The sequence below is a fragment of the Camellia sinensis genome, chromosome 2 (genome assembly GCF_055761805.1).
Source record: "Camellia sinensis isolate YWXY chromosome 2, ASM5576180v1, whole genome shotgun sequence".
In the NCBI taxonomy this organism is placed as follows: domain Eukaryota; kingdom Viridiplantae; phylum Streptophyta; class Magnoliopsida; order Ericales; family Theaceae; genus Camellia; species Camellia sinensis.
The window spans coordinates 56,548,195-56,573,311 of NC_138962.1; the positions used below are offsets into that span (position 1 = coordinate 56,548,195).

The 25,117-nt window shown below is 27.8% G+C and overlaps 1 protein-coding gene across 1 annotated transcript; it reads left to right on the top strand.

The window, feature by feature from the left end:
- Positions 1–9,005: 9,005 nt before the first annotated feature.
- On the top strand, positions 9,006–10,792 carry LOC114311137 (uncharacterized). Its single transcript, XM_082909736.1, has 4 exons — positions 9,006–9,514; positions 9,746–10,283; positions 10,452–10,531; positions 10,741–10,792. The coding sequence occupies exons 1-4, from the start codon at positions 9,006–9,008 to the stop codon at positions 10,790–10,792; spliced, it is 1,179 nt and encodes a 392-aa protein (XP_082765862.1).
- The last annotated feature ends 14,325 nt before the right edge of the window (positions 10,793–25,117 follow it).

Here is a 25,117-nt window from a genome sequence, read left to right on the forward strand (position 1 = left end):
TAAATAAAACACATGAAAACTCATTTTTGAAAAATAAAAAAAGTTATTGTATACCAATAAAAATAGAAAAGATAAAAAATATGCCAAATCCAAACCCAAAATAAAAAAAATAAAAAATTTAAGTAAAATACGCGAAATCGAAACCCAAAATAAATAAAAAAATTAAGCAAAATACGCCAAATTCAAACCCAAAATAAAAAAAATAAAAAAAAATTAAAAGAAAATACGCCAAATCCAAACCGAAAAAAAAAAAAAATTAAAACAACTTCGGTTCTGTACATGGCGCTGACGTGGAGGACCATTTGAGTGTGAGTTGCCATGAGAATCATGTGTCAATGATAGTGTGGTAATTTATCATAAAGATACCTCGCCAAAAAGTCAGAAAGTCAAAAAAATCAAAAAATTCTTTTCAAACCAGACTTTTTAGCCCCAAACTAAAATAACTAAAAAAATCAAAAAATCAAAAAACTAACTCACTTTCCCAAACGGAGGCTAAATTAGTTGGCTTTGAAATTATGAATTCGCGCATGAAATTCAAAAATACCTGACCGGTGGCCATCTTGCCAAACCGTGAGATCGAAAAAAAATTTACATAAGGTCAAGTTTGACATGATTGAAAAAAGATAAAAAGTTAAAAAGTCACTATCCTATTTAAGTCACATCATCTTATTTAAGTCACATTACTTCTCTAACACATCACTTCAAACCTAACCCAAACCTAACCCATATTTCATAAAAAATCAAAAAGTACACTTATTTAGGCCAAGTTTGGGAAGACTAAAAAAGTGCACTTTTTGTCTTTTTGGACTAAAAAATTGAGGTTGAAAATATGGATGTTTGGGTTAACTTTTTGACTTTTTATTGAAAAATGTGTAATAAAAAATTGTAAAAATTGATTTGTAGGGAAAAATTTGAATTAGGAGTTGTGCAGCCGTAATTGTTGACTTTTGGTGAATAGTGTTAACTTTTTGACTTTTTAACTTTTTTTAAAGTCCCCAAACTTGGCCTTAGTCTTCCCAAACTAGGCCTTAGTCTATGTTGGGATCCAATGTTTGTGTATTATTTATCCTGTCCTACTGTGTAGTGCCCAAAAAAAAACTCTATTTAGAAAGAGTTAAAAAAACCAATTATAAAAAGTCAAAATAATAATTTTTTTACTAATAAGATTTGAGTAGGTCTTTGGGGTTGAATTTTTAATAGCCTTTTTTTTTTTTTTTTTTTTTTGTATTTGATGAGTTTTTTTTTATAAATTTTTTAATTTTTTTTACAACTTTTAAATTTTACTCAATTAGACTGATAAGATAAATAAAAGAATTTAAAAAAAAGTCCAAAAATAAAAAGAATTTTTTTTCTTTATCTGTCTTTATTGAATTTTTTTTTCCTTTTTAGATTCATTTACACAAGACGAACTTGAAAAGTAAAAAAAAAAAATTAACATTTAAAAAAAAAATACTAAAGATAAAAAAAAAAAGATTTTTTTACCTGTAAACTTACGCTGAGTATATGAAAAATAAAAAAAATTAATGCATAATATGTCATTACGAATCAAATTAAAGAGACATTTTAGAATCACAAACATTTTCTTTTTTTCAAGTGTTCGCTTCTAATCTCCTTAGAATCTCACTGTGACAATGGTAATGATAGGAAGGGATTAGTCTTGTGAGCATTTCGGTTTGGGTTGCTTTTTTAAGAAAAATTATCAATTAGTTCATTCTTGGTGTATTGAGAATTCTCTAATTCGTATATCTCTAACTTATTCTCAAAATGATTTAGTTAAATATTTTGATGGATTCAAACCAATGATTTAAGCAGATTAAGTGATTTAAAAATTAACCTAATTTTTTTCATAAATGATATATACGAAGAGTCTTACAAAAAAAAAAAATGATTCAAATTATTGAAATAAGACCTATAATTAACCCTGCATGCCTAAACACGACGATCAAATTCATATTTGACTTTGAGAGAAGTTGAACCCTATACAGATATGTAAACACATGTCTTATTTGCGCTCTATTAATTTGCTATATGTTTATCAATTTTTCATTTAACTAATCTCATTTTTTTTTTATTCACCCAAAAAAATCTTATTTTTTTCCTCATTGTGATATACAGCTAAATAAATTTTTTTTAACTGACGTGCTACTTGTCATGTTATTTTAATTGATTCCATTTCAAATACTAATTTTGGTTTTTATATCAATTTGATTGGAAAATTTATACAATTTCCTTAAGTAATGTTGCATTTTCAAAAGATATATTGTGCTGCTTGTCGTTGGTTTTGTGATATGAGGTAATGAGAATAATTCTCTCGCTCGGAGTTTTTAAAAATAATTTTTTAAATTTTAATACGTATTTTTATTTTTTAATAATTTTTAAAAAATATTTTAATCAATTATTTTACTTTTGAAATTTACTTATCATGATATACCTAAAAAATATAAAATCTATATAAAAATCTTTAAAAAAATTCATTAAATAGAACAAAATATGAAAATATGTTGAATTTTGGTAGTTTTTTTTTGTATTATTATATTTGGTAATTTTTTATTTTTTATCATAAATATTATACTTTTTAAATGTATCTAAATTAAGTATATAAAAAATAAAAAATAAAAAATAAAATAATTTTTTTTAAAAAATTCACTCAAAATAAAAATAACTCAATTTCCTAAAAAGTGAGTTAAACCAAACAGCTCTGTGCTTTTGCCTTCGAGTTGAAATCTTATATATTTTTTTGATAAAAATTGACTTAGATTTCGTTTGTTAATTATATATTTTAATTAAAAAATTAAAAAATCACTATAAGTTATTATATTACTCGCTCTATTTTTTTGTATATCTTTTCAGAAAATATTAAAAAATTATTAAAATAAATTATTCTTGAACGAGGCCTAAGATGTTCAAACCAAAGAATCTCCCTTTATTTCTTCTTTTTTTTAATTGTTTTGGTCTTTTCCATATATATTGAATTTTTTTGTATATATTTGTAGGCGTTGGACTTCTTTTTCATATTATTTAAATTTTATTTCCTATTAATTAAAAAAACTAATTTCAAAAAATATCATCTCACTCAAAATGGCTTTTAAATTTTTTAATTTTTGGATAAATTACAAATACATACCTCTTTATGGTTTGAAAAATTATAAATATCTCTTTGTCAGAATTTTTTATTTAACAGAATTAATTGAAAAAGTAAAATTTCTAACTGTTTACTTATACAATAAAAAAATTATCTGAATTATTAATCGAAATCAAATTTTAACATTATTGAAAACTGTTAATTAATTTAATGATTTATTAATAAAGGACCTACTTGCTATGAAATTAGAAATCTTATGAGGCATAATATAATTTTTAAAATCACAGAGAATAATTTATAATTTAAATAAATTTCAAGAGGTGTTTTGTAATTTATCCTTAATTATTTTAAGTCATATCATCTCTTTATTTTTTGAAAAAAAAAAAAAACTAAAAAACTCACTTTTAACTTAACGGATCAAATCGATAATACATCTTTCTCCCAAGTAAAGTCCGAGAGGAGTGGCCAACATGTCCCAAACCTGGAAAACTATTCGGTGGTGGTCTAAAGAAATTTATATAATATTCTAATTTGATTATTGATGAAAATGATAGAATTTTTTTTTATTTTGTTTATCTTTTTAAAAAAATAATAAAGGATAAAGGACAAATAACCACTCTCCAATGCTACCCTGTCTTATTTTGAGAAGATGGTAAAAAATAATTTTTTAACTTTTAATTAAGTTTTTGATTTTTTCAGACAAATGATTTGAAAAGTTGGTAAAAAGTGACTTTTGACTTTTTTTATTAATGTTTGTTTATGATGTCAAATCATAATAAAATGACAAAACTACCCCATTTATTTAAAATATTTACAACTTCAACTATGTAATGAGGGTAAAATTATAATTTCACCGTTGGCTAAAAACCAACTTTTCAAATGAAAAAAAAGACAAAAAAATCATCTTTTAACTTTTGTTATAAACTAAAAAAAATAACTAAAAGTCAACTTTTCAAAATAGCCCTATGTGTATCTAATACCGCCAAATAATACCACCATGTCCGTGGTTACGGCGCCCATCAACATGGCCCTACAACGTCTCAATGGATTTGTTTGGAAAGTTAATTATTTTAGCAAGTTATTTTAATTTTTGATTATTTTAATAAGTTAAAATTTTTATATTTAAGAAAATGGTTGAATTTTTTTATAATAAGATGTGATATTTGTAAGAAACAAAATAAAATAATTATTGATTTGATATAATATTTTATCTTGTTAATTATTTTAGTTTATTTTGTCTTTTTGTGAATTTCAACTTAAAAAGCATAATTTTAGCCATGGCCAAACAGGGATAACGTTTAATGTTGACAGCTTGTGGGGTCCTAAAATAAAAAATAAATAAATAAATAAAATAAAAAGATAAATTATAAATGTACTTTTTGAGATTTATTTAAAATATAAATTATTTCTGTGGTTTGAAAAATTACATTACAATTTTTCATTTAACAGAATTAATTGAAAAAGTGAAATTTCTAACTGTTCATCTATACAATAATAAAATTATCTGAATTATTAATTGAAATAAAATTTTAACATTATTAAAAACTATTAATTGTGATTTATTAATAAAAAGATCTATTTGTTATGAAATTAGAAACCTTAGGGGGCATAATATAATTTCTAAAATCTCATTGGTAATTTGTAATTTAAGTAAATTTTAGAGGATGTGTTTGTAATTTATCCAAAAAAATAGTAGGAATGATAATATTATCTGATTTGATCGTATTTGTTCCAATCAAATTTTAAAAGAAATATTAAGATAGTGTTTAGTAGAGTTTTAGAATTATGATTTGAGAATATAATTGTATTTTAAATTTATGAGTTTCAGAATTATAATTTGAAAAGAGAAAATTTGTTTAGTTATGAGTTTTGAAAAAAGTTTTGAATTGAGTTTTAAATTTTTGAGATGGCATATGAAATGAGAAAAATTGTTTGGTTATAAGTTTTGAAAAGAATTTTCAAAACTTAATTCAAAAACTTATAACTCATAACCAAACACACAATTCAAAACTCTATTGAAAATTTTATTCAAAATTTATAACCAAACTCTTTTCAAAATTCAATTCAAAAAAATAATTTGTATATTTGAAAAATATCAAAAACAAATATAATTTTTTTTTTTCAAATAACAGGTCGCAATTGGCAATTGCAAAAAAATAAAAAAATTGTACTGTTCCCGTCAACCGCCCGAACGACCGGCCGAACGTCCGGGAGAATGTCCGGGCGGATGACCAGGTAGACCAAAAATTCAAAATTTGTCTGCGTCACCAAACATGTTTTCAAAATATATTTTTAAATTGATTTGGAATCATAATTTAAAAACTCAAACCAAACATAGCATTCAAATATAAGGGTGGAATTAATTTTCGAAAGGCTCACCAAGAGATTGTAAGGCTCACCATGAATCTTATTTTGATAATCTAAATCGTTAATGTTGTAAGGTTTTAATGTATATCATTTATGAAAAAAATTAATTCGATTTAATAATCGTAACATTTTTATTTTATCGTATTTGTCTTTAAAAACATTGATGATCTTTTTTTTAAAATATATTTGTTATTCATTTTTCCGAGACAAATATAATAAAATGAAAATACTACGATTATTGGATAGAATAATTTTTTTTCATAAATAATATATATTGAATGTCTTACAAAATGAAAAGTTCGGATAATCAAAAGGGGAGTCACGGACCTTTCAAATTCTCTCATATGTAAATATGAGAGAAGCTCAATCATTAAAAAAATATATATATTTGAAAAAGCATTAAGAGTTATGCTAGAGACCTTAAATGAATTACCAAACCTCTCACATAAATGTGAGACCACACAAATCACATGTGTGTGAGTCTCACACACATGTAAGAGATTTGATAAAAAATTTGATAATTCATTTGGGATCTCTAACATTTTCCAAGCATTAAAAGGATAAAACCAAATATACAGGTAGGTAGGCCAAAACTATCATAGTTAAGATAAAATATAAAATTATATCACTAAATTAGTTGATTTTAAAATTATGAATTCACGCACAAAATTCAAAAATATCTGACCCGTTGCCATCTTGCTGAACTGTAAGATCCAAAAAAATTATATAAATTTGGAGAATACAACTTATCTTGTGTTGAGGTCCAATATTTGTGCAATTTTTGTCTTGGCCTATTGTGTAGCCCCCCCTTCCCGGTTGCCATCTTGCTAAATTGTGAGATCCAAAAAAATTACATAAATCTAGAGGATACAACTTATCTTGTGTTGGGGTCCAATATTTGTGTAATTTTTATCCTGACCTATTGTGTAGTCTGTTGGAAATAGTTATAAAATTTTGGGTAAAATTAGAATTTTTTTTAAGTTTGGTCTATTTTTTAGGTAGATCCCGTGCGTCGATTTTCACGGGTCAAAGTGGCAACGCGTTCTATGTCGCGTTGTGATTCACGTGGTATATTTAGTTGCTCAAAACTATTACCGAGTGAATGGGAAATTGAAGCCAAAGTGTGCTCCAAGTTTTGGTGGAAATTCCTTAAGGTTGTAAAATGGCTTGTCCCACATTGATTTGGTGGGAAGTTTTGAATGGGTTTATAAGGCATGAGTTTGGTACTTGGGATGTGCCTCAAGGGGTACCCAAGTGTTTTAGAGGGAGAGGTTATGGGCAAAATGAGCTAGACTCATTGGACCCAAAAATCACCACACGCGTTCGCCCGCCTGCCTAACCGTGCATGGTGTGAGGTTGGGCTTGTTCAGCCCAATACTAATCTTTTTGGGCAAAAAATATTTGAATTTTATTTTATTTTTTTGGTAAAATAAAATCCAGTACATGCAAACAAGGCCTTTCCTGAAAATAAACTGGTCTGGTTTTACTGTACATCCAAACCGTTTTTTATCTGTTTAAATTATGAACCCAACAAATTCAAATTTGTTTGAATTCAAAATCAACAGGTTCACACCTGTTTAATTCAAACCTAACAGCCATAATTCCATCTATAAATAGGACAGTCCTCATTTGGATTTTGTAACTCTAATAATTTCATCCTTCATAATTCTGCAAATATTCTTTTCATATTGCTGCATTATTTTCTTCTGTGAGAGAGTATAAACACTTAGTGTGTTCGTTAGACAAACAATTTGTAGTGCTACTATTGTTTGTAGTAGGTCATTTTATCCTAGGAGATAGACGCCCAAATTCTGAAAGTACCGTGGAGAGGACGAATCTGTCTTAAGCACATAGTGTCAAACACTGGACTTGATCAGATAATTATTCAAAGAAATTAATCAAGTAAGTTGTTTAATTTATTATTCTGTTTTATTTATTTATTTAAATCAGATTTTAATTTTGTTTTTGTAACAAAATAAAATCTGTTTTTATTTATTTTGTTTTATTTCTAGTTTGATTTTTGTAATCAAACAAATTCTCTCATTTCCTTTATTTATTTATATTCTAGTTGTTGTTCAGTACACAATATAATTTAATCTACTTAAATACAGTAAAGATTGTTCAACATAGTCCCCCCTCCCGCGTTGCCATCTTGCTAAACCGTGAGATCCAAAAAAATTACATAAAAATGTTTGTGTAATTTTTGTCCTGACCTATTGTGTAGTCCCCCTCCCCCGGGTTGCCATCTTGATGAACTGTGAGATCCAACAAAATTACATAAATCTGGAAGATACAACTTATTTTGTGTTGGGGTTTAATATTTGTGTAATTTTTATCCTAACCTATTGTGTAGTCCCCCCCTCCCATCGCCATCTTGCTAAATCGTAAGATCCAAAAAAATTACATAAATCTGGAAGATACAACTTATCTTGAGTTAGAAACAGTTAAATTTATCTTGTGTTGGGATCCAATGTTTGTGTAATTTTTATCCTGACCTATAGTGTAGTCCCCCTCCCAAAAAAAAAAAAAAAAAAAAAACCTGTATTTAGAAAGAGTTAAAAAACCAATTATAAAAGTCAAAATAATAAATTTTTTTACTAATAAGATTGAGTAGGTCTTTGGGGTTGAATTTTAATAGCTTTTTATTTTATTTTTCGTATTTGATGAATTTTTTATTAAAAAAATTTTAATTTTTTTTAAACTTTTAAATTTTACTCAATTAGACTGATCAGATAAATTAAAGAATTTTAAAAAAAGTCTTTCTTTATCCGTCTTTATTGATTTTTTTTTTCTTTTTAAATTCATCTACACAAGATGAACTTGAAAAGTAAAAAAAATTGACATAATTTTTTTTAAAAAATTACTAAAGATTAAAAAATATATATATATATATGATTTTTTTAACTGTATGTCAAACTTACCCTGAGTTTATGAAAAATAAAAAATAAAATTAATGCACAATATGTCATTACGAATCAAATTAAAGATACATTTTAGAATCACAAACATTTTCTTTTTTTCAAGTGTTCACTTCTAATCTTCTTAGAATCTCACTGTGAGAATGGTAATGATAGGAAGAGATTAGGCATGTGAGCATTTCGGTTTGAGTTGCTTTTTTAAGAAAAATGATCAATTTGTTCATTCTTGGTGTATTGAGAATTCCTTAATTCGTATATCTCAATTTATTCTCAAAATGATTTAGTTAAATATTTTGATGGATTCAAACCAATGATTTAAGCAGATTAAGTGATTTAAAAATGCAAAATAAAAAGAACATTAATGATTATCTAATAAGCTTAATTTTTTACAATTTCAAAATCAAAATTAATCCTTTATTTCAAAACCCAACACAAATTTACAAAAGTGGAATGCATGATATTATTTAAAATCATATTTCATAAATAAATATGCAACATTGATCGCAGAAGCACTTAATATACTTCTGCAGAGAGCTAGAAATCTGAATCTGTTACAAGGGGTTGTCATCAGATCCAATCGGGTAGTGATCTCTCACCTTCAATTCGCAGATGACTCTTTACTATTTTGTGAAGCAGAGATGTCCGAAGTTCTCTGTTTGAAGCGGATTCTTAGATGTTTTGAAATAGCTTTAGGGCTTAAAATCAACTATCATAAAAGTGTGTTTTGTGGGATTGGACTCTCTGATCTAGATCTTCATGAGTTTGCCCTCTTACTTAATTGCAAGGCTCAGAGATTGCCATTAAACTACTTAGGCCTGCCGTTGGGTGCAAGCCCTAGGAGAAAGAAGACTTGGAAACCTATTATTGACAAATTCAAAATGCGACTTGCTGGGTGGAAAAAGAGATTCCTCTCTTTTACAGGAAGATTAACATTGGTGAAGGCAGTGCTATCTAGTCTACCAGTGTATTTCATGTCTTTATTCAAACTACCTGAAGGTATAGCTAAGGAGTTAGACAAAATTCAAGCTTCATTCTTATGGGGGGGCTCAGAATTGAAGAGGAAAATCCATCTGGTGAAATGGTCGGAAGCATCTAAGAGTATCAAGCAAGATGAGCTAGGCATAAGAAGAATTAAAGATGTGAATGTGTGCTTGCATCTCAAATGGTGGTGGAGATTTGCTTCGGAACATGACTCATTATGAAAGAGGGTCCTCTGCAGTAAATACAGGTTCCTTGGAGGAAATTGGTTGCCTCATCTTAACTCAAGCATTATCCTATCTAGACTATGGAGTGGTATTGTATCAGTAGTTGAGCAAAAAGTATCTTTACTCACTTTTTATGTTTCCAACTTACATTTAAGAGTGGGCAATGGTTGTAGAATAAAATTCTGGCATGATAAATGGGGTAGAGATATCTCTTTTAAAGATGAATTCCCAAGGTTATTTCAATTATCTAATGATAAGGAGGGATCTATTAGGGACCTTGTGGAGATCAGAGGCAGCTCTTACAATTGGCCACTCACCTTCAAGAGACATCTATTTGAATGGGAAAAAGAGGAGCTACTTAGAATTAATGGAGTTTTAAGAGGAGTTTTAAGAGGAGCACCTGCATTTAATCTTCAGGTTAATGATTTGGCTCTTTGGTCTGCTGCTAAACCCGGTCAAACCCTTGTTTCTATTTTCTACAACCATACCAACCTTGCTCTTGGGCCTAATGCCATCTTCAGTAGATGGGTGTGGATTAATTATCTTTCTCCCAAAGTACAATTCTTTGGCTGGCTTGCATGGAGAAATAAGGTTAAAACATTAGTTTTCCTACAACAGCTTGGAAATTTGGACAGAGATTCTTCTACCCTATGTACTTTCGGCAAGTCCCAGCAAGAATCAATTGAACATGTGCTGATTTTTTGCCCCATGGTATGGAGAGTTTGGTCTGAGTTACTGTAATGGTGGGGGGTTGTTTGGGTGGTCCCTGGGTCTATTCAAGGACTGTTTTAGTGGTGGGCTAGGTATAGCTGTACATTTGAAGAAAGAAGGATTTGGAGTGCAATTCCTCTGATGACTTTCTGGTCATTGTGGAAACAGAGAAATGAGTGTCTCTTCCAAGGCTCACAATTACAGCTTCAGGATCTTCATGAACTCATTATCACCAGATTAGCCTTCTGGTATAAAGCTGCATCCAAGAGATGTCCATTTTCAATTAATGACTTCCTTTCTAGCTTCCCACAAATCAAATATTGCCTTGGTGCTAGCTCCTAGTAGTCATCTTGCATTATGAAGTCTAGTTGCAGTCAATGTTATTTTGTTCCTCTGATCAGCAGCAACTTCCTTTGCTTCCTGTTCTGATGCTGATCTACTGGTGCTGATCTATTAGCTCTGCTCTTGGTGCTATTCTTTTAGGCCTGATCTGTCTTGCTCTAATCTGATCTGTTATGCTTTGTTCTGATCTGTTTTGCTCTGTCTTGGTGTTGTAATTCTGGGCCTGTTCTGATCTGTCTTGGTGCTGCATTTCTGGGCATGTTCTCTTCTTTTTTGCTTTATTTTGTTTTGTTGGTTTCTCACCAACCGGAGCTTGGAGCTTGTGCTAGCTCCAAGCTCCTCTTTATTGATGTTTTCCTCATACTATGTATGTTTTCATCAATAAAGATCTCTCTTGCTGTTAAAAAAAAAATATATGCAACACAACCAAATTAAAAAGATAGGAGATTTTTTTTTAAGGTCTCTGATATTAAGATTTTATAGGATATAGGACGTTATATTTTCATAGTGGTTGGGGTTTCTCAACATTTTTCCAGAGAAATTTCGATCAAGGGAAATTTCAAATCAGATAAATTTCGCTGAGTGTGTTTGTGTGTTCATGTTTGGAATTTCTCTGAACACATCAGAATCCTCTTAGAATTTCTTTGAGTGTGTTTGTGTGTTCATGTTTAGAATTTCTTTGAGTGTGTTTGTGTGTTCATGTTTAGAATTTCTCTAGGCATTTCACTGAAATTTCTCTAGACACATCACAATCTCACAGTGTTTGAGAAAATTCAGTAGTGACCACAACCAGAGAAAATTCACATAGTGATCACAGCCAGAGAAAATTCACAAAATTACAAACAATGATCACAACTAGAGAAAATTCACACAGTTCCCATATCTAGAGAAAATTCACACAGTCTAGAGAAAATTCAATCTGATTTACTTACACAACTTTCAATCTGATTTGCTCACACATCACAATCCCCTCGTCAAAATTCCATGATCACTGATTCTTTGCCAAAATCTGCATGTGTACGTGAGAGAAAGAGAAAGAAAGTGAGAAAGAAAAAGAATGAGAATCGTAGCCCTCTCAACCACCTCTTCTGTTTTCCTTTTCAATTTTTTTAGCATACTTTTAATATCATTCAACTAAACAATTCCTCATTTTATTAATTCACATCATTTCCAATATATCTCTCCACACCTCCCCACCACCACCTTTTGTTTTTTATGCTTCCAAAATTCATATATAGCAATCATACCCAAATACCAAAACAAAATGTCTATTGAAAGCCATTACAATATAGAGAGAAATTGAGAAAATATTGAAGAAGACCGGTGAAAAGGGGATTATGATGGCGATTCAAGCGCAATTGTATTCAAATAATTTTGGGTTTTCTTTGAGAGGTTCATAGAATTGGATGGGCAATGCTTATTTTAATCTTCAACAACATCAATTGTTGAATCTACAACAGAAAACTCAAAATCGGTGTTTTGAAAACTGTTAATCATATTGTTTAATTTTGATGATGTCTAAAATATTACTTAAAAAATTGTGATTTTTTAATATACATATTTTATATTATTTGACACAAAATATTATCTATTTAAAATATATATTGCATGATATATTTGTTATATATATATATTATTTAAATAAAAATATTTTGAAAATTTTATTATTCACGATTTTGAAAAATTTGATTGATTACTATTCATATTTTGACAAATTTAATATTAATTAGTTATATTATTTTGACAAATTTGATATTGATTGGTTGTATTCTTTTGACATATTTGATTTTGGTAAGTTGTTGTCTTTTGACAAAATTTGATATACCCATATGGGTGGTTGGTTATTTTTATTAAAGTATATTTAAAATCCCTATAATAACTATAAAATTTTTAAAATGAGTATATATTTTCATATCTGATATAAATATTATTTAATAAAATTTTATTATATTTAAATAGAGAAGTCATTGTGCATTTAAATATTTTAATATAGAAATTACTGTACATTTAAATATTTTATTAAAAAATTACTATGCAGTCACTATGTACGCTTTGATCTTACGAGATTTGGTTTGAAAAACCAGTCATTACAGTATTCATGTATGAATTGAAATCAGTTGTGCTATGTAGCTCGAAAGAGAGATTCCCCGAATTCAAAACAACGTCGTTTCGTCGTTTTGATTTTTTTTTTTTTTTTTCAATAACTGGTAGAAGAAAATCAGAAAAGAAAAAGGAAGAAGAAGAAGAAGAAGAAGAAGAAGAAGAAAGAAAAAGAGAATAAGAAGAAAGAGTAGCAGACAGAGAGATCATCAACCACCAATCATCATCATCATCATCAACCACCCAACACATCATCATTATCGTCACATTATCACAGATCGGAGGCGGAGATCAGAAATCGGAGGCCTGCGACGATTGGAGGCGAAGGCGGAGACAGAGGTGGAGGCAGCGGCGATCGACTCTTTCTCTCTCTCCCTCCATTCCCTCTTCCTCTCTCTTCTCTTTCTCTTTCTCTTCTTTACTCTTCCATCTGCTTCAGACATAAAAAAAAAAAAAAAAAAAAAAACCTACCCAAAACGACGTCATTTTGGGCAGTCGGGGGATTCGGGGAGAGAGAGATTCGAGCTACGAAGGATTATTCAATTGAAATTTCATTTTGCTTACCTTTTTCAACGAGGAGCGTTTGACTTCAAGGAAGCCTGGCCCTCGCACGCCTTGCGTGCCCACGTGATCCGGAACGTCTCTTCTCCTAACAAGTAGTATTTTGGATATAAATAGAGGTATATTGTGCAGAGAAAAATAAAAAACTTAAAGAGAAAAAAGATTATATATTCCAAAATTCTGAATGTATTTTTTAGTTTATTTTTTTACTTTTAGATTAAGTGTTGTCTTTGTTTTTACATTTTCATGAGAAAAATTTTATGAGAAAAATTTTGTAAGGGTGATACATATATTGTTGAGTGAGGCTCAACGGATAAGAGTAAGATCTGTGTAAAATTCACAAGCTTGATGAAGTTTTGGTGGTGTATTAATTCATTTTGATAGTGAAGAAATTCCGAAGGAAATTCGTTGGGAAATGGACTTAAGCCCAATGTGTCAAACTACTATAAATCTCAGTGTTTGATTTTTTCTCCTTATCTCTCTTACTTTTATATTGATAATTATTGTTATGTTTTTTATTTATTAAAATTTGAATATTGTGTTTATTATTTTTAATATTATAAAATTATTTTTAATAACCAGTTCACCTCCCTCTTGGGTTGGTTACTTGAGATAACAAAAATAATGGGTTGATTTCGTCAGTTCGATACTGGTATTGTAATTCATAATCTTTGTCTGTGTGTACGCCTTTTGCTGGTGTTGGGATCAAATTTAGAGCGAAAATAGGGCTCTCTGGTCGGGAGGTAGTGGATGAGGTATCGGTGTGGGAAAGGCAGAGAGAGGAGAGAGAATGAGAGAGTTGGTGTTGCCCAAATGTTAAACAATCATGGGGAGAGAGAGAAGAGAGGATGAGAAAGACAGAATGGAGAGAGGATATGGTTGAATGACCGTAGACTACAAAAAGAAATATTGTGAATTTCTCCTATTACTAAAAGTTGAAAAATGAATGTTAGTTTGGCATAAACTATAAAAATTAAAAACCCAAAAAATTACTAAAAAAATCAAAAGTCCATACTATTTGGAAAAAGTTTATGGGGGAAGTTTAGAGGGCAAAATTCCCTTGTCTAGAAGGCAAAATTATTATTTTACCCTTTGAATTCAATAACCCAAAAGTCAAGTCAAAAAGTCAAAATGGTAGAATGATCCTTTTGTTTTTACTATAATATTTTATTACATATTTTTTTTTAAAAAGTCAAAAAGTTATCCTAAACATACATTCTTTTTTCTACTTTTTCAACCAAAAAATTAAAAAATATATTTATATAACACATCCCAAACAATTACTAAATTTTCTTCAAAAATATAATATATGTGATGAAAATGAGATATGTAGTATTAGAGAGGGGTTGTATATGGGTAAGTACAAGGTAATTTTGCAAATACATATGGGTTGGTTAGGTTGATTTATAGGCCAACTAATCCACCGATTTAGTCTTCGTTGGGCAATAATTTTTTTAGTTGGCTTTTTAATTTTTTTGACTTTTTTAATTTGGGATTTTTTTGTTTGTTTAGTATTTTTTATTGGCTTTTTAGCTTTAGAATAGTGATTTTTTTTGGTCTTTTTGTAGTTTTTGTCTTTTTGTGATTTTTTGACTTTTTTTTTTTTAAATCTTTTTGTGATTATTTAGCCTAACATGAAAACCAAACACCACCTTAATCCAACTCGCTTAACTTTTCAAATTGCACGAGATGATTAGGGTCAGTTTGAATTGGTACGGTTTGGTATGATTGATGATATTTTTACGCGGCCTTAGAAAAAATGGTAAACTACTAATAAGTCTTAAATGTTGGACTTAATTTTCATCAAGTCATATTAAAAATAAGTCTTTGTAAAATTGTTGTTAAAAATAATTTTTTGTGACAATTTGTTATATACGTTACTAAAAATTGACAATTAGTGACTTGTTTTTGTCATGATTTTTATAAATTATCACTAAAACTTACAATTGACTTTTTTTATAACAAAATTTTCCTATAGGACCTATTAGACAATAAATCTACTTATTAGGACCTACATGTAAGTACTCCTAGAAAAAATTAGGATAAATTACCAACACTCTTATCAAGATTTGACTAAAATACGAATTTTTTTTTTGAGGTTTGAGAAATTGCATATTGTTCTCTGAGACTTATATTTAGGCCAAGTTTGGCATATTACAAAAAAGTAAAAAAATCAAAAAATTACTCAAAAAGTTAAAAAGTTAACACTATTCACCAAAAGTCAACAATTACGGCTGCACAACTCTCAATCCTAATTTTTCCCTACAAATCAATTTTTATAATTTTTTATTACATATTTTTTCATAAAAAGTCAAAAAGTTAACCCAAACATCCATATTTTCTTCCTTAATTTTTTAGTCTAAAAAGACAAAAAATACACTTATTTAGGGCATCTCAAACAACCCCTTACATAACAAACGAGAGAGCAATTTATTATGTAAATATAAACCTCAGGAGGTAATTTATTATGTAAATATAAATTTGAAGAGACGGAATATAATTTCTCAAATCTAAAAAAAAAAAAAAAGTATTTTTAGTCAAATTTCTAAGGGTGTTGATAATTTCCCCAAAAACCTATACACTCGCATGACTCAAAAAATAAGAATAATACAAACAAAATTATGGAACACGAGCAAACAATCTTGTTTCTAGGAAAAATTTAGAGGTTGTTTGGAATGATTTAAATAAGTGTATTTTTTAATTTTATATAAAATATGGGCTGAGTATGGATTGAGTTTAAAATGATATAATGAAAAAGTGATGTGACTTAAATAAGATGGTGTGAGTTAAATAGAATAGTGACTTTTTGATTTTTTTAGGTTATGACAAATAAGACCTCATATTTGATTAGTTTTTAAAAACTTATTTCAGAATTTGAAAAAAAAAAAAAACTAGTTTCGTAAAAAAGAAAAAAAATACTTATTAGTTTTATATAATTTTATTTTTTTTGGAAGACATAAACAAATTTAAAAATATTTTAATAATTATTTTGGTCAAATTAGTTTTAATTTTTTTTAAAAAAAATTCAAAAAATTGTTTCACAAAAGGTCAAGTTTGGCAACCCAAAAATAATCCATCTTTTTATCTTTTTTCAATCACATCACATCTTTACTTTTCTAGATATTTTTTATAAAAAAATAAAAAATACACTTAGGGCTTGTTTGGAGTGTCCTAAATAAGTGCACTTTTTGTCTTTTTAGACTAAAAAATTGAGGTTGAAAATATAGATGTTTGGGTTAACTTTTTGACTTTTTATGGAAAAATGTGTAATAAAAAATTATAAAAATTGATTTGTAGGGAAAAATTCGAATTAGGAGTTGTGCAGCTGTAATTGTTAACTTTGATAAATAGTATTAACTTTTTAACTTTTTAAGAAACTTTTTATCTTTTTATCTTTTTTAAAAGATCCCAAACTTACCCTTATTTAGGTCATTCCAAACAACCCTTTAACCAAACATTTGCTTGGCATGGCGTCTCCAAAAGCAGCAATTATTGTCCAGGTCATGTCTTTCATCATTATGATTAGACAATAAACGATTTGAAAAATAACATTAAAAAATGATTCGGTGGAAAATACCCCATTATATTTTCATATGAGGAGTTATTTGAAATATTGTAAATAAATATATTTTTAATTTTTTAAATTAAAAAGTAAAAGAAAAAAATATGATTATTTAGGATAATTTTTTAACTTTTTACGAAAAAATGTGAATTAAAATATTGTATAAAATAATAAAATTATCATTTTACCCCTACTATAATGAATTGCTTACTGACTTGGATTGTCCAAGAAGCCAGACGATGGGCGGGAAACAAGTATAGGAGCAGATTGCCTATAGTCCATGATTGGATTGGACGGTGCTGTTCGGCCTGTAGGGGCCCCTTATGGCTCCGTTTTGATAATTGAAATCGTTCAATATGTAGAACTCGTCGAGTATTATGTCTGTAAAAAATCATGTTGATTGATATCGATAGCTATCTGATCAAAACAGTTTTGCATGAAAAAATGACGGTGAAAAATCAACAGCTAACAAAAATCTGATTTGATCACATAGCTATGCATATACTCGACGAGTTCTACACATTAAATAATTCGGATTATTGAAATGGAATTCGTGGCGGGCCCTTATGGGTCCAACAGTACCCTCCAATTTAATGAATATATATATATATATATATATATATTTAATTTGTAATTTGTATCATCACAGTGCACCTGTGTAATTTTTCCCGTCACTTCAGTACTATCACTTGTGTAAAGTTTGATTGTATTTTTTTTTGTATAAATTAATATTTTTATATTTTTAATTTGTTAATAGTAATAACTTTTTTATTTTTTTCATATTTTTTTGACTTTTTATATTTTTTATAACATGCCAAATAGTCTCTTATTCTATAGTTTTTGCTCCATATGGATTCTAGAAAATTTTGAGTTGTTTTTGAAAATTAGTTATTTTTATTTATTTTTCAATTTTTTACGAAAATATGTTTAGAGAGAAAATTTATTTTTTTTGAAATAATTTTTTGACTTTTTAATTAAAATAATTAATTGTCTTAGAAACATAAAAAATAAATACAAAATTGAACACCAAAAATAGATGAATAAATAAAATTTATCAATGAATCAATTTTTAGAAAACAAAAACAAAAACAAAAACAAAAACTTATCTATATATCAATATATTTGTGTTCCATCATCAAATTGGTTTCTTAGGTTTATTGATGGAGTTCTCATGCACCATCATGCCAAAAAGTAAAAGTATATCAAAAATTATCAACCAGCTAAAGAGAATATGTAGTGGTCCTTTGGCCATCTGTAAAGTCAAAAAAATTAAATTAAAAATTCCCATTTTAGCATGAAAAATATTAAATTGTTTTTTTGTTTGGTACTACTTAAAAGTGGATTTTAGGGGGAAAAAATAGTCAACAAATAACTTAGGGCTAACAAAAAATTGAAAACAATTCATATGAATAATAAGTTGATTTGTCTATCATATTTTATGTATATAATAATATGTTTAGGTACACAACCCCATTTTTTTAAAAAGTTTTTCCAATGACAAAATGATTCTCTTACCCTTTATATAAGTATAATGTAGTAAAAAAATATTCCAAGTATGTGAAATCATTTTACAATTTTATGGTTAGGCTAGGCCATGCGACAAAAAATTATTCCCTCCATTAAAATGGAAAAAGATTGGCATAATTGTACATTTATGTGGTTATATTATATGACATAAAATAATTTCAAAATATATATATTTTAAATTAATTGAGGATATTTTGATCAAACTTAATCTGCGAAAATAGACTACAACCAAGAAAAACATTTTTTTTTTCATTTTTTTTAATCATTTGTGGGCAACGAAAAACCTTGTTTGGCAATGACCTTTCAGACAATTTCTATTATTTTTATTAGTTTGACTTTTGTGCCATTTTAGTCCTTTTAATTTCAATTAATTTGATTTTAACTCTGAATTTGATCTAATTAATTATAGCTCTTAACATTTTTTTTATGAAAAATATACACATAAATATCATGTGTCATATTTTTAATAGTAAAATTATAAATTTACTAAACTCAGCGAGTTAACCTCGACTAATTTAGTGATAATTTTTCGCAAAAAATACTAATGATATTATCAATTAGACTAAATTGATACAAAATTTAAAATTAAAGGTTAAAATTGAACAAATTGAAAACGTAAGAACCAAAATGACACAATGAGTAAAATGTAGGGACCACGGGTATAATTTGCCCTTTTATTCATTTGTCTTCAATGATTTTTTAATTTTTTTTTGTCATTTTTTAACTTTCTAGGTTTTTTTTTTTTGAAAAAACAAAAGCCACTTAAAAGCCAAGAAAATCCGTCTACTTTTTAATGCAAACTTTTTTTTTTTTTTTGGCGCCATTGTGAAACAACTATTTGTAGTTCCATCAAGTATTCAACAAAAGTAAAACTTTCTGGGTGATTAACAGAAGTAAAACTTGATTAAAAAATCTATGAACATGTGTATCATGAGGTTACAATAATTTCAACTGATCTCTAGCTAGATAAAGGGTTGGTAGAAAAATGACAAAGAGGACGTAATGCACCACCTGGTGTTGAAAGTCAACACATTTTGTAGGTAGATGGCATTGAATTATTAACGTGTTGTGTTGAAAAAAGAACCAATTATGTTTGAGAACTTAATTTTTTTTTTATAATTTAACTCACAATATAATAATATGGTATGACACGTGTCAGTTTTTAATTGGTTATACATTTAATTAAATAGGACTCAACATCTTTATCAGATCATTATAGATGCATTTGTAGGTACAAAATGCGAATTTCTAGCATTATTGAAAAAAATCAAGAGAGTAGAAGCATGAATTGACAACTATATGAATGGCCAATTTTTTGTATTAAATTCTGATTTGTAATATATCAATGCATTAGTTTAATAAGGAGTAAATATAATACAAACAAAAAAATTATAAATGATTATTATCTAGAATCATGTGTCTTAGTGTGATAGTTTCATTTAAAAACAATGCACATTATAATGAACATAATTTATGAGTTTATCATTGTCACATCATTCTATATAAAATTTTAAGAATTTTGCCACTTTTGTTTAAAATGTTCACATTACAAGCTTATACCAATGTATTGATAAAAAATCAGATTGTACGCAATTTTAAATACCATCCATCATGTTTTGTACTAATGCATAAATTACACATCAAAAGGTATCAACATGGCATTGTTAAATGAATTCATGATGAAAAAAAGAGCATCAAAACTTTTTTATTTTCATTTTGATCTTCACATTCTACTTATGGGAATTCATTTGATATCCTTGTTTGGTAATCAATTGCTTGAGTCCTTTTGTGGATAGGTGACATAATATATTATCATTGTGTATTAAAAAGTAAGGAAGAGGAAGAATGAATGGGTCAATGTGACTGGTGTTTATTAAAAAATGTGGATTGCATTTTTATATTACTCATGAATTCATAGTTATCTTTTCAGAAAATGTTATTATTCCAGTGAATTATATATTGGTACGCACGTTCCGAAACATGGTACACTTCCGTTCCAAAACGATAAATTTAGTGATCCAAAATGATCTCAAAGGTTTTTTTTCAATATATGTCTTTAAATGTTATCTTAAGAGGAAAAAAATCAAATATAATGAACTAAAACCTAAGGTGAATTAAGTTTTGATAAGACGAAAAATAAAAAAATGGGTCATAATAGTCATAAAAAATATTACATTTTATTGAATGTCTAATAGTTTTAAAAAAATTACTCTAAAATACCTTAAATTCTTAAGTATAATATATATAAATCTACCTCTATCGTACCTCATTTTAAAACATGTGACGTATCACGTATCCGTTCTTGCTCTACGTTTCAAGTAACATAGATTCATACATTTCATAACTACTCATGTTTATTAAAAAAATGTGTGAATTGCATTTTTTTTCTTGGGTCAATGTGAACTGGTTTTGCTTTTCAAAACGAGGCAAACAGCATGATCAATGCCATCAATATTTTTTTTCTTTCTTGGGTCAATTAATGTGAACTGTTTTGCACTTCAAAATGAGGCAAACAGCATGATCAATGCCATCAATATATATGTATATATTTTCTTGTGTCCATCTAAGCCTAATGTTTCTTGTCTGGTAGGCTATTAATTAGATGAGAAATGAAGCTCTTTATATGAGTATCAAATAGTCTGTATATATATATATATATATATATAATAGAGTTAAATCATAAAAAAAATTAAGAATGTATGTATCAGCATGATACTCACCTATTGTGAAATAATGAAAATATTAGAGAATAACGATACCTCTAGTAGGCTTTATTGGTCCTGTTTGGTAGAGCTGTGAGAAAGTGTTTATAGCTTATACCTAAACAGCTTATAGCTTATAACTATGAACATAAGCTAATTTCTGACTTATAAATTAAGCATCTCCTGTTCCACTCAAAGAATAAGCTGATTTCTGACTTCCAAAAAACTATAAGTTATAAGTTATAAGCTAAACCAAACATATCAAAATAACTTAAATTAAGCTAAAAGCTGAAATAAGCAACTTTTAAGCTGCACCAAACAGGCACATTGTCTTCTCATGTATATTTTTTTTTTATACCTTTTTGTTGTTTAATCCAATATATATATATATGTAGAGTTACTGATAAATTTGTAGTACTCTCCCCATTAGTTTAGAAAAAAATATGAAAATTCTTTATTGTGCCAAAAAAAAAAAAAAAACACGTATTGTGTTGTGCTGAAATTTTCAGTATCAAAGAAACAAGAATTTATTTTATTTTTATAGAACCAAGATGAGGAAGGAAGAATGTCAGGTACATAAAAGACGACAAATCAATAGTACAGCAAACAACTCATGCTAATTGAATAATATTTAGGGCCATCCAAATCATTAGTTGGTAGGTGAACATCATGTTTATTCCATCACGTTATCTGATTATTCCTTAGTTGATGATTTTCTTAGTTATCTAATTTAAGGAGCAAAATAATTAATAAGTGATCTCTAAGTTTGGTACTTTAGAAAGTTGGTAAAAAATTAATTTTTTAGTTTTTTGATTTTTTTGGCAAAAAAGTTGACTTCTTTGACTAAAAAAGTTAAAAAGTCAAAAAATTAACTTTTTTAGCCTCTTCCCAAAGTGGCCCTAACTCTATTTTACACGAGTACAGAATAAGAAATTAACTGAATAATTTTGATTTTAACTTAACTATGTAGTCTCACTACTCACTAACCCAACTATGTAATTTCACTATTACTATTGTTATACAATAATTACTCTAATCAATAGTTCGATACCAAAGGCTTAGTGAGAAATTTGACAAGCATGCCAAAAATATGACTTGTATAGGAAACATAAAAACAAATATATAAAAAAATAGTTGGGCTTTGCTTGGTTCATTAAAATTAATGATGAAAATAAAGATAAATGCGTAAAAATGAATGAAAAAATGGTAAATTTCATACAAAAATTGAATAGTTAAGGGACTAAATTTAAAAATTCTAAATTTTGAAGGCCAAATTAAAAATTAAAAAAATTAATGTTGCAAAGTTTAATTTACCTTCAAAAATTTGGAAACACTTCAACAAATTATAATTTGGAAACACTTTAAATTTTGGGTGGCCCCATTCGTGTTCTTCTTTTACCAAAAAATAGTTCATATTTTGTCTTTATTTTATTATGTGACCTTTATATGTATAACAAACATAATACTAGTAATATACTATTATGAAATAATAATTTTTTTTTTATTTGTTAATGTGACACTTCATATTGCTAAAGTGGGTCAAGTTTTAAATTTCTAAATTTCTTTGTTGCATGACACATCAACATGTAAGAAAAAATTGTTATTTTTATATTAATGATAAAAATAGCCTCTCTTACCAAAAGAAGAGAAAAAAAGAGTAAAAGTGTAAAGTTGTAGTTAGCAAAAGTTTAAAATTTTATATTATAATGTTTTCTAATTGATAAATGGTAAAATACCTTTAACAGAAGAGAACTATAGGTCTCTTTGAAACAATTTATTATAAATCAAAAAGTTGATAATTAAAAAATAAAAGTAGTCTTTCCTAAGTTTCTAGATAATTAATTTTTTAAACTTATGTAAACTATTTCTTTCTAATAAATGCTAAGGATGATATATACTGAGGATCTTATATAATTATCAATTAGACTTAATTTTTTTATGACGATATACTTTAAGAACCTTACATAATGAATCATTTAAATACTTCGAACAAGACTTATGATTAGCTCCATGAGTCCCAAAATCTCTCAAATTTAAATTTAAAATTTTTGAAAAATTGATCCTTTATTTATCATAGGACAAAATTACAGTTCAGTTGATATTTTTAAAAATAATTATAAATACATGATAAATTTTATAAATATTAATAATTAAAATCATAAATTTGTAATAAATTTCCCCTATTACCACTGAATGGTATATCCCCTCTCTCATATACTATATTTTTATTTTCTAGTTGATTGAAGGGCCGTCGTGCTTGTGGACTTTACATAGGTTATATTTGACATATGAGATTTGGATTATTGTAGTTACAAAAAAATAAAATAAATTAAAAAATTAATAAGATAAAATGTCAAATTTAAATCATAATCATTACATTTTTTTTTTTAACAAAAGTTAAAAAAAACTAAAAATTTCCCATACGAAGTTGTAGTCGAATGGTGAATAGAAGTGAAGGGGAGGCAAATTTTTTGAGCACTTTCTTTCTCTAGTTATTATCCAATTCTTAAAAGACTATAAAATATAACAATAATTAACTATTAAATTGTGACTTTTGAATAAAGTATTAGATGATGGTTGAAAGAAAAAATTATCGGAGAAAATTCGGATTGTTTGATGGAAGAAATTTTTTTCATCAACTTATATTTTTGTCAACACGTTACGTAATTGATATATCATTATTAAATTGGTTAAACACATCTTAACAATCATGTCTATTAAAAATATAGTGATAATAATCGCATTATTGTGGTCAATATAATATTATTGTTGTATATGTTATGTTCTCAAACAATGGCATATCAATCTCTTTAGAGAACACGCCATGTACTCTCCTCGACAACCTGTCCTCTACTGGAGCGTGTGGTTACGTTCTATTGGTGCCCTAGTGGTGGGTCCCTCACTTGGTGGGGGTTAATTCCTAACTGCTACGGGATCGTGATGACACCGCAGAACCCTTTTTTACTGGTTAAAAAAAAAAAAAAAAAAAAACAACAACAACAACAACAATGGCATATCAGAAAGCTTACAGTTAGGACAATGTTGACTCATTTGTATTAAATATTTTTTTAACACAATATTTTTATTAAATAAATAAAAGACAAAATATGATATATTTTTCATTCATTAAAGCTTCACATAAACAGTGTAATAGAATAAGGTAATGGTTGTTTGACTCTATAGGCGGGGGATTGGACTATCAGTCATGTGGGTCTTACATAGCCCATGTTTGATTGACAAAAATAGGAGATCAGTAGTCCCATCGGACTATGAATACTCTCACATTGGGAGATTAGCTTAGCTAAATTTTGGGTAGAATTAGAAAAATAGTGAGGGGATGAAATCTATTTTATATAAAAAAATTTATTTTTTTAATTTCATTTTTTTTTACCAAGTGTACCTATTTGTTTTAATATTTGTTCTATTTTTTTAATATAGAAATAATTTATTTATTTATTTTATATAAAAATAATTTAACGATTCCATCACTAATCATTTCCCATGCTATCATCAAAACAAACACACTTTTATTTAATTGCCTCACTAACAATCTCCACATTAACAATCTCTACACTGATAATCCCTTCATTAACAATCTTATCTAACCTAATCCGTCAAACAAACGTGGCCGAATAGTGTATTAGGTGTAAATAACTAAAAAATCATAGAAATTTTTAAGAGTTAGACTTGTCTTTGATTCTAATCGGACTAGATCATACAGTTGGGACACCGTAGGTCCACTATAGAGTCCAAATTGACGTTGATTGGATCGATAGCCACTTAATCAGGACATATTTCTATCAACGGTAAATACGATTATAAAAAAATTTATTGACAGAAATGTGATCTAATCAAGTATCTATTGATATCCGATCAACGTGATTTTTTATAAGAATTAAATATTCAACAAGTTCTACACATGAAATAGTTCGGATTATCAAGATAAATCCTAAATGGATTGAACTAGACAATCCAGTTAGACTATTGAAGAGGAGACAATCCAGCCCCATTTTTTAAAATCTTATCATTATAAATCATTA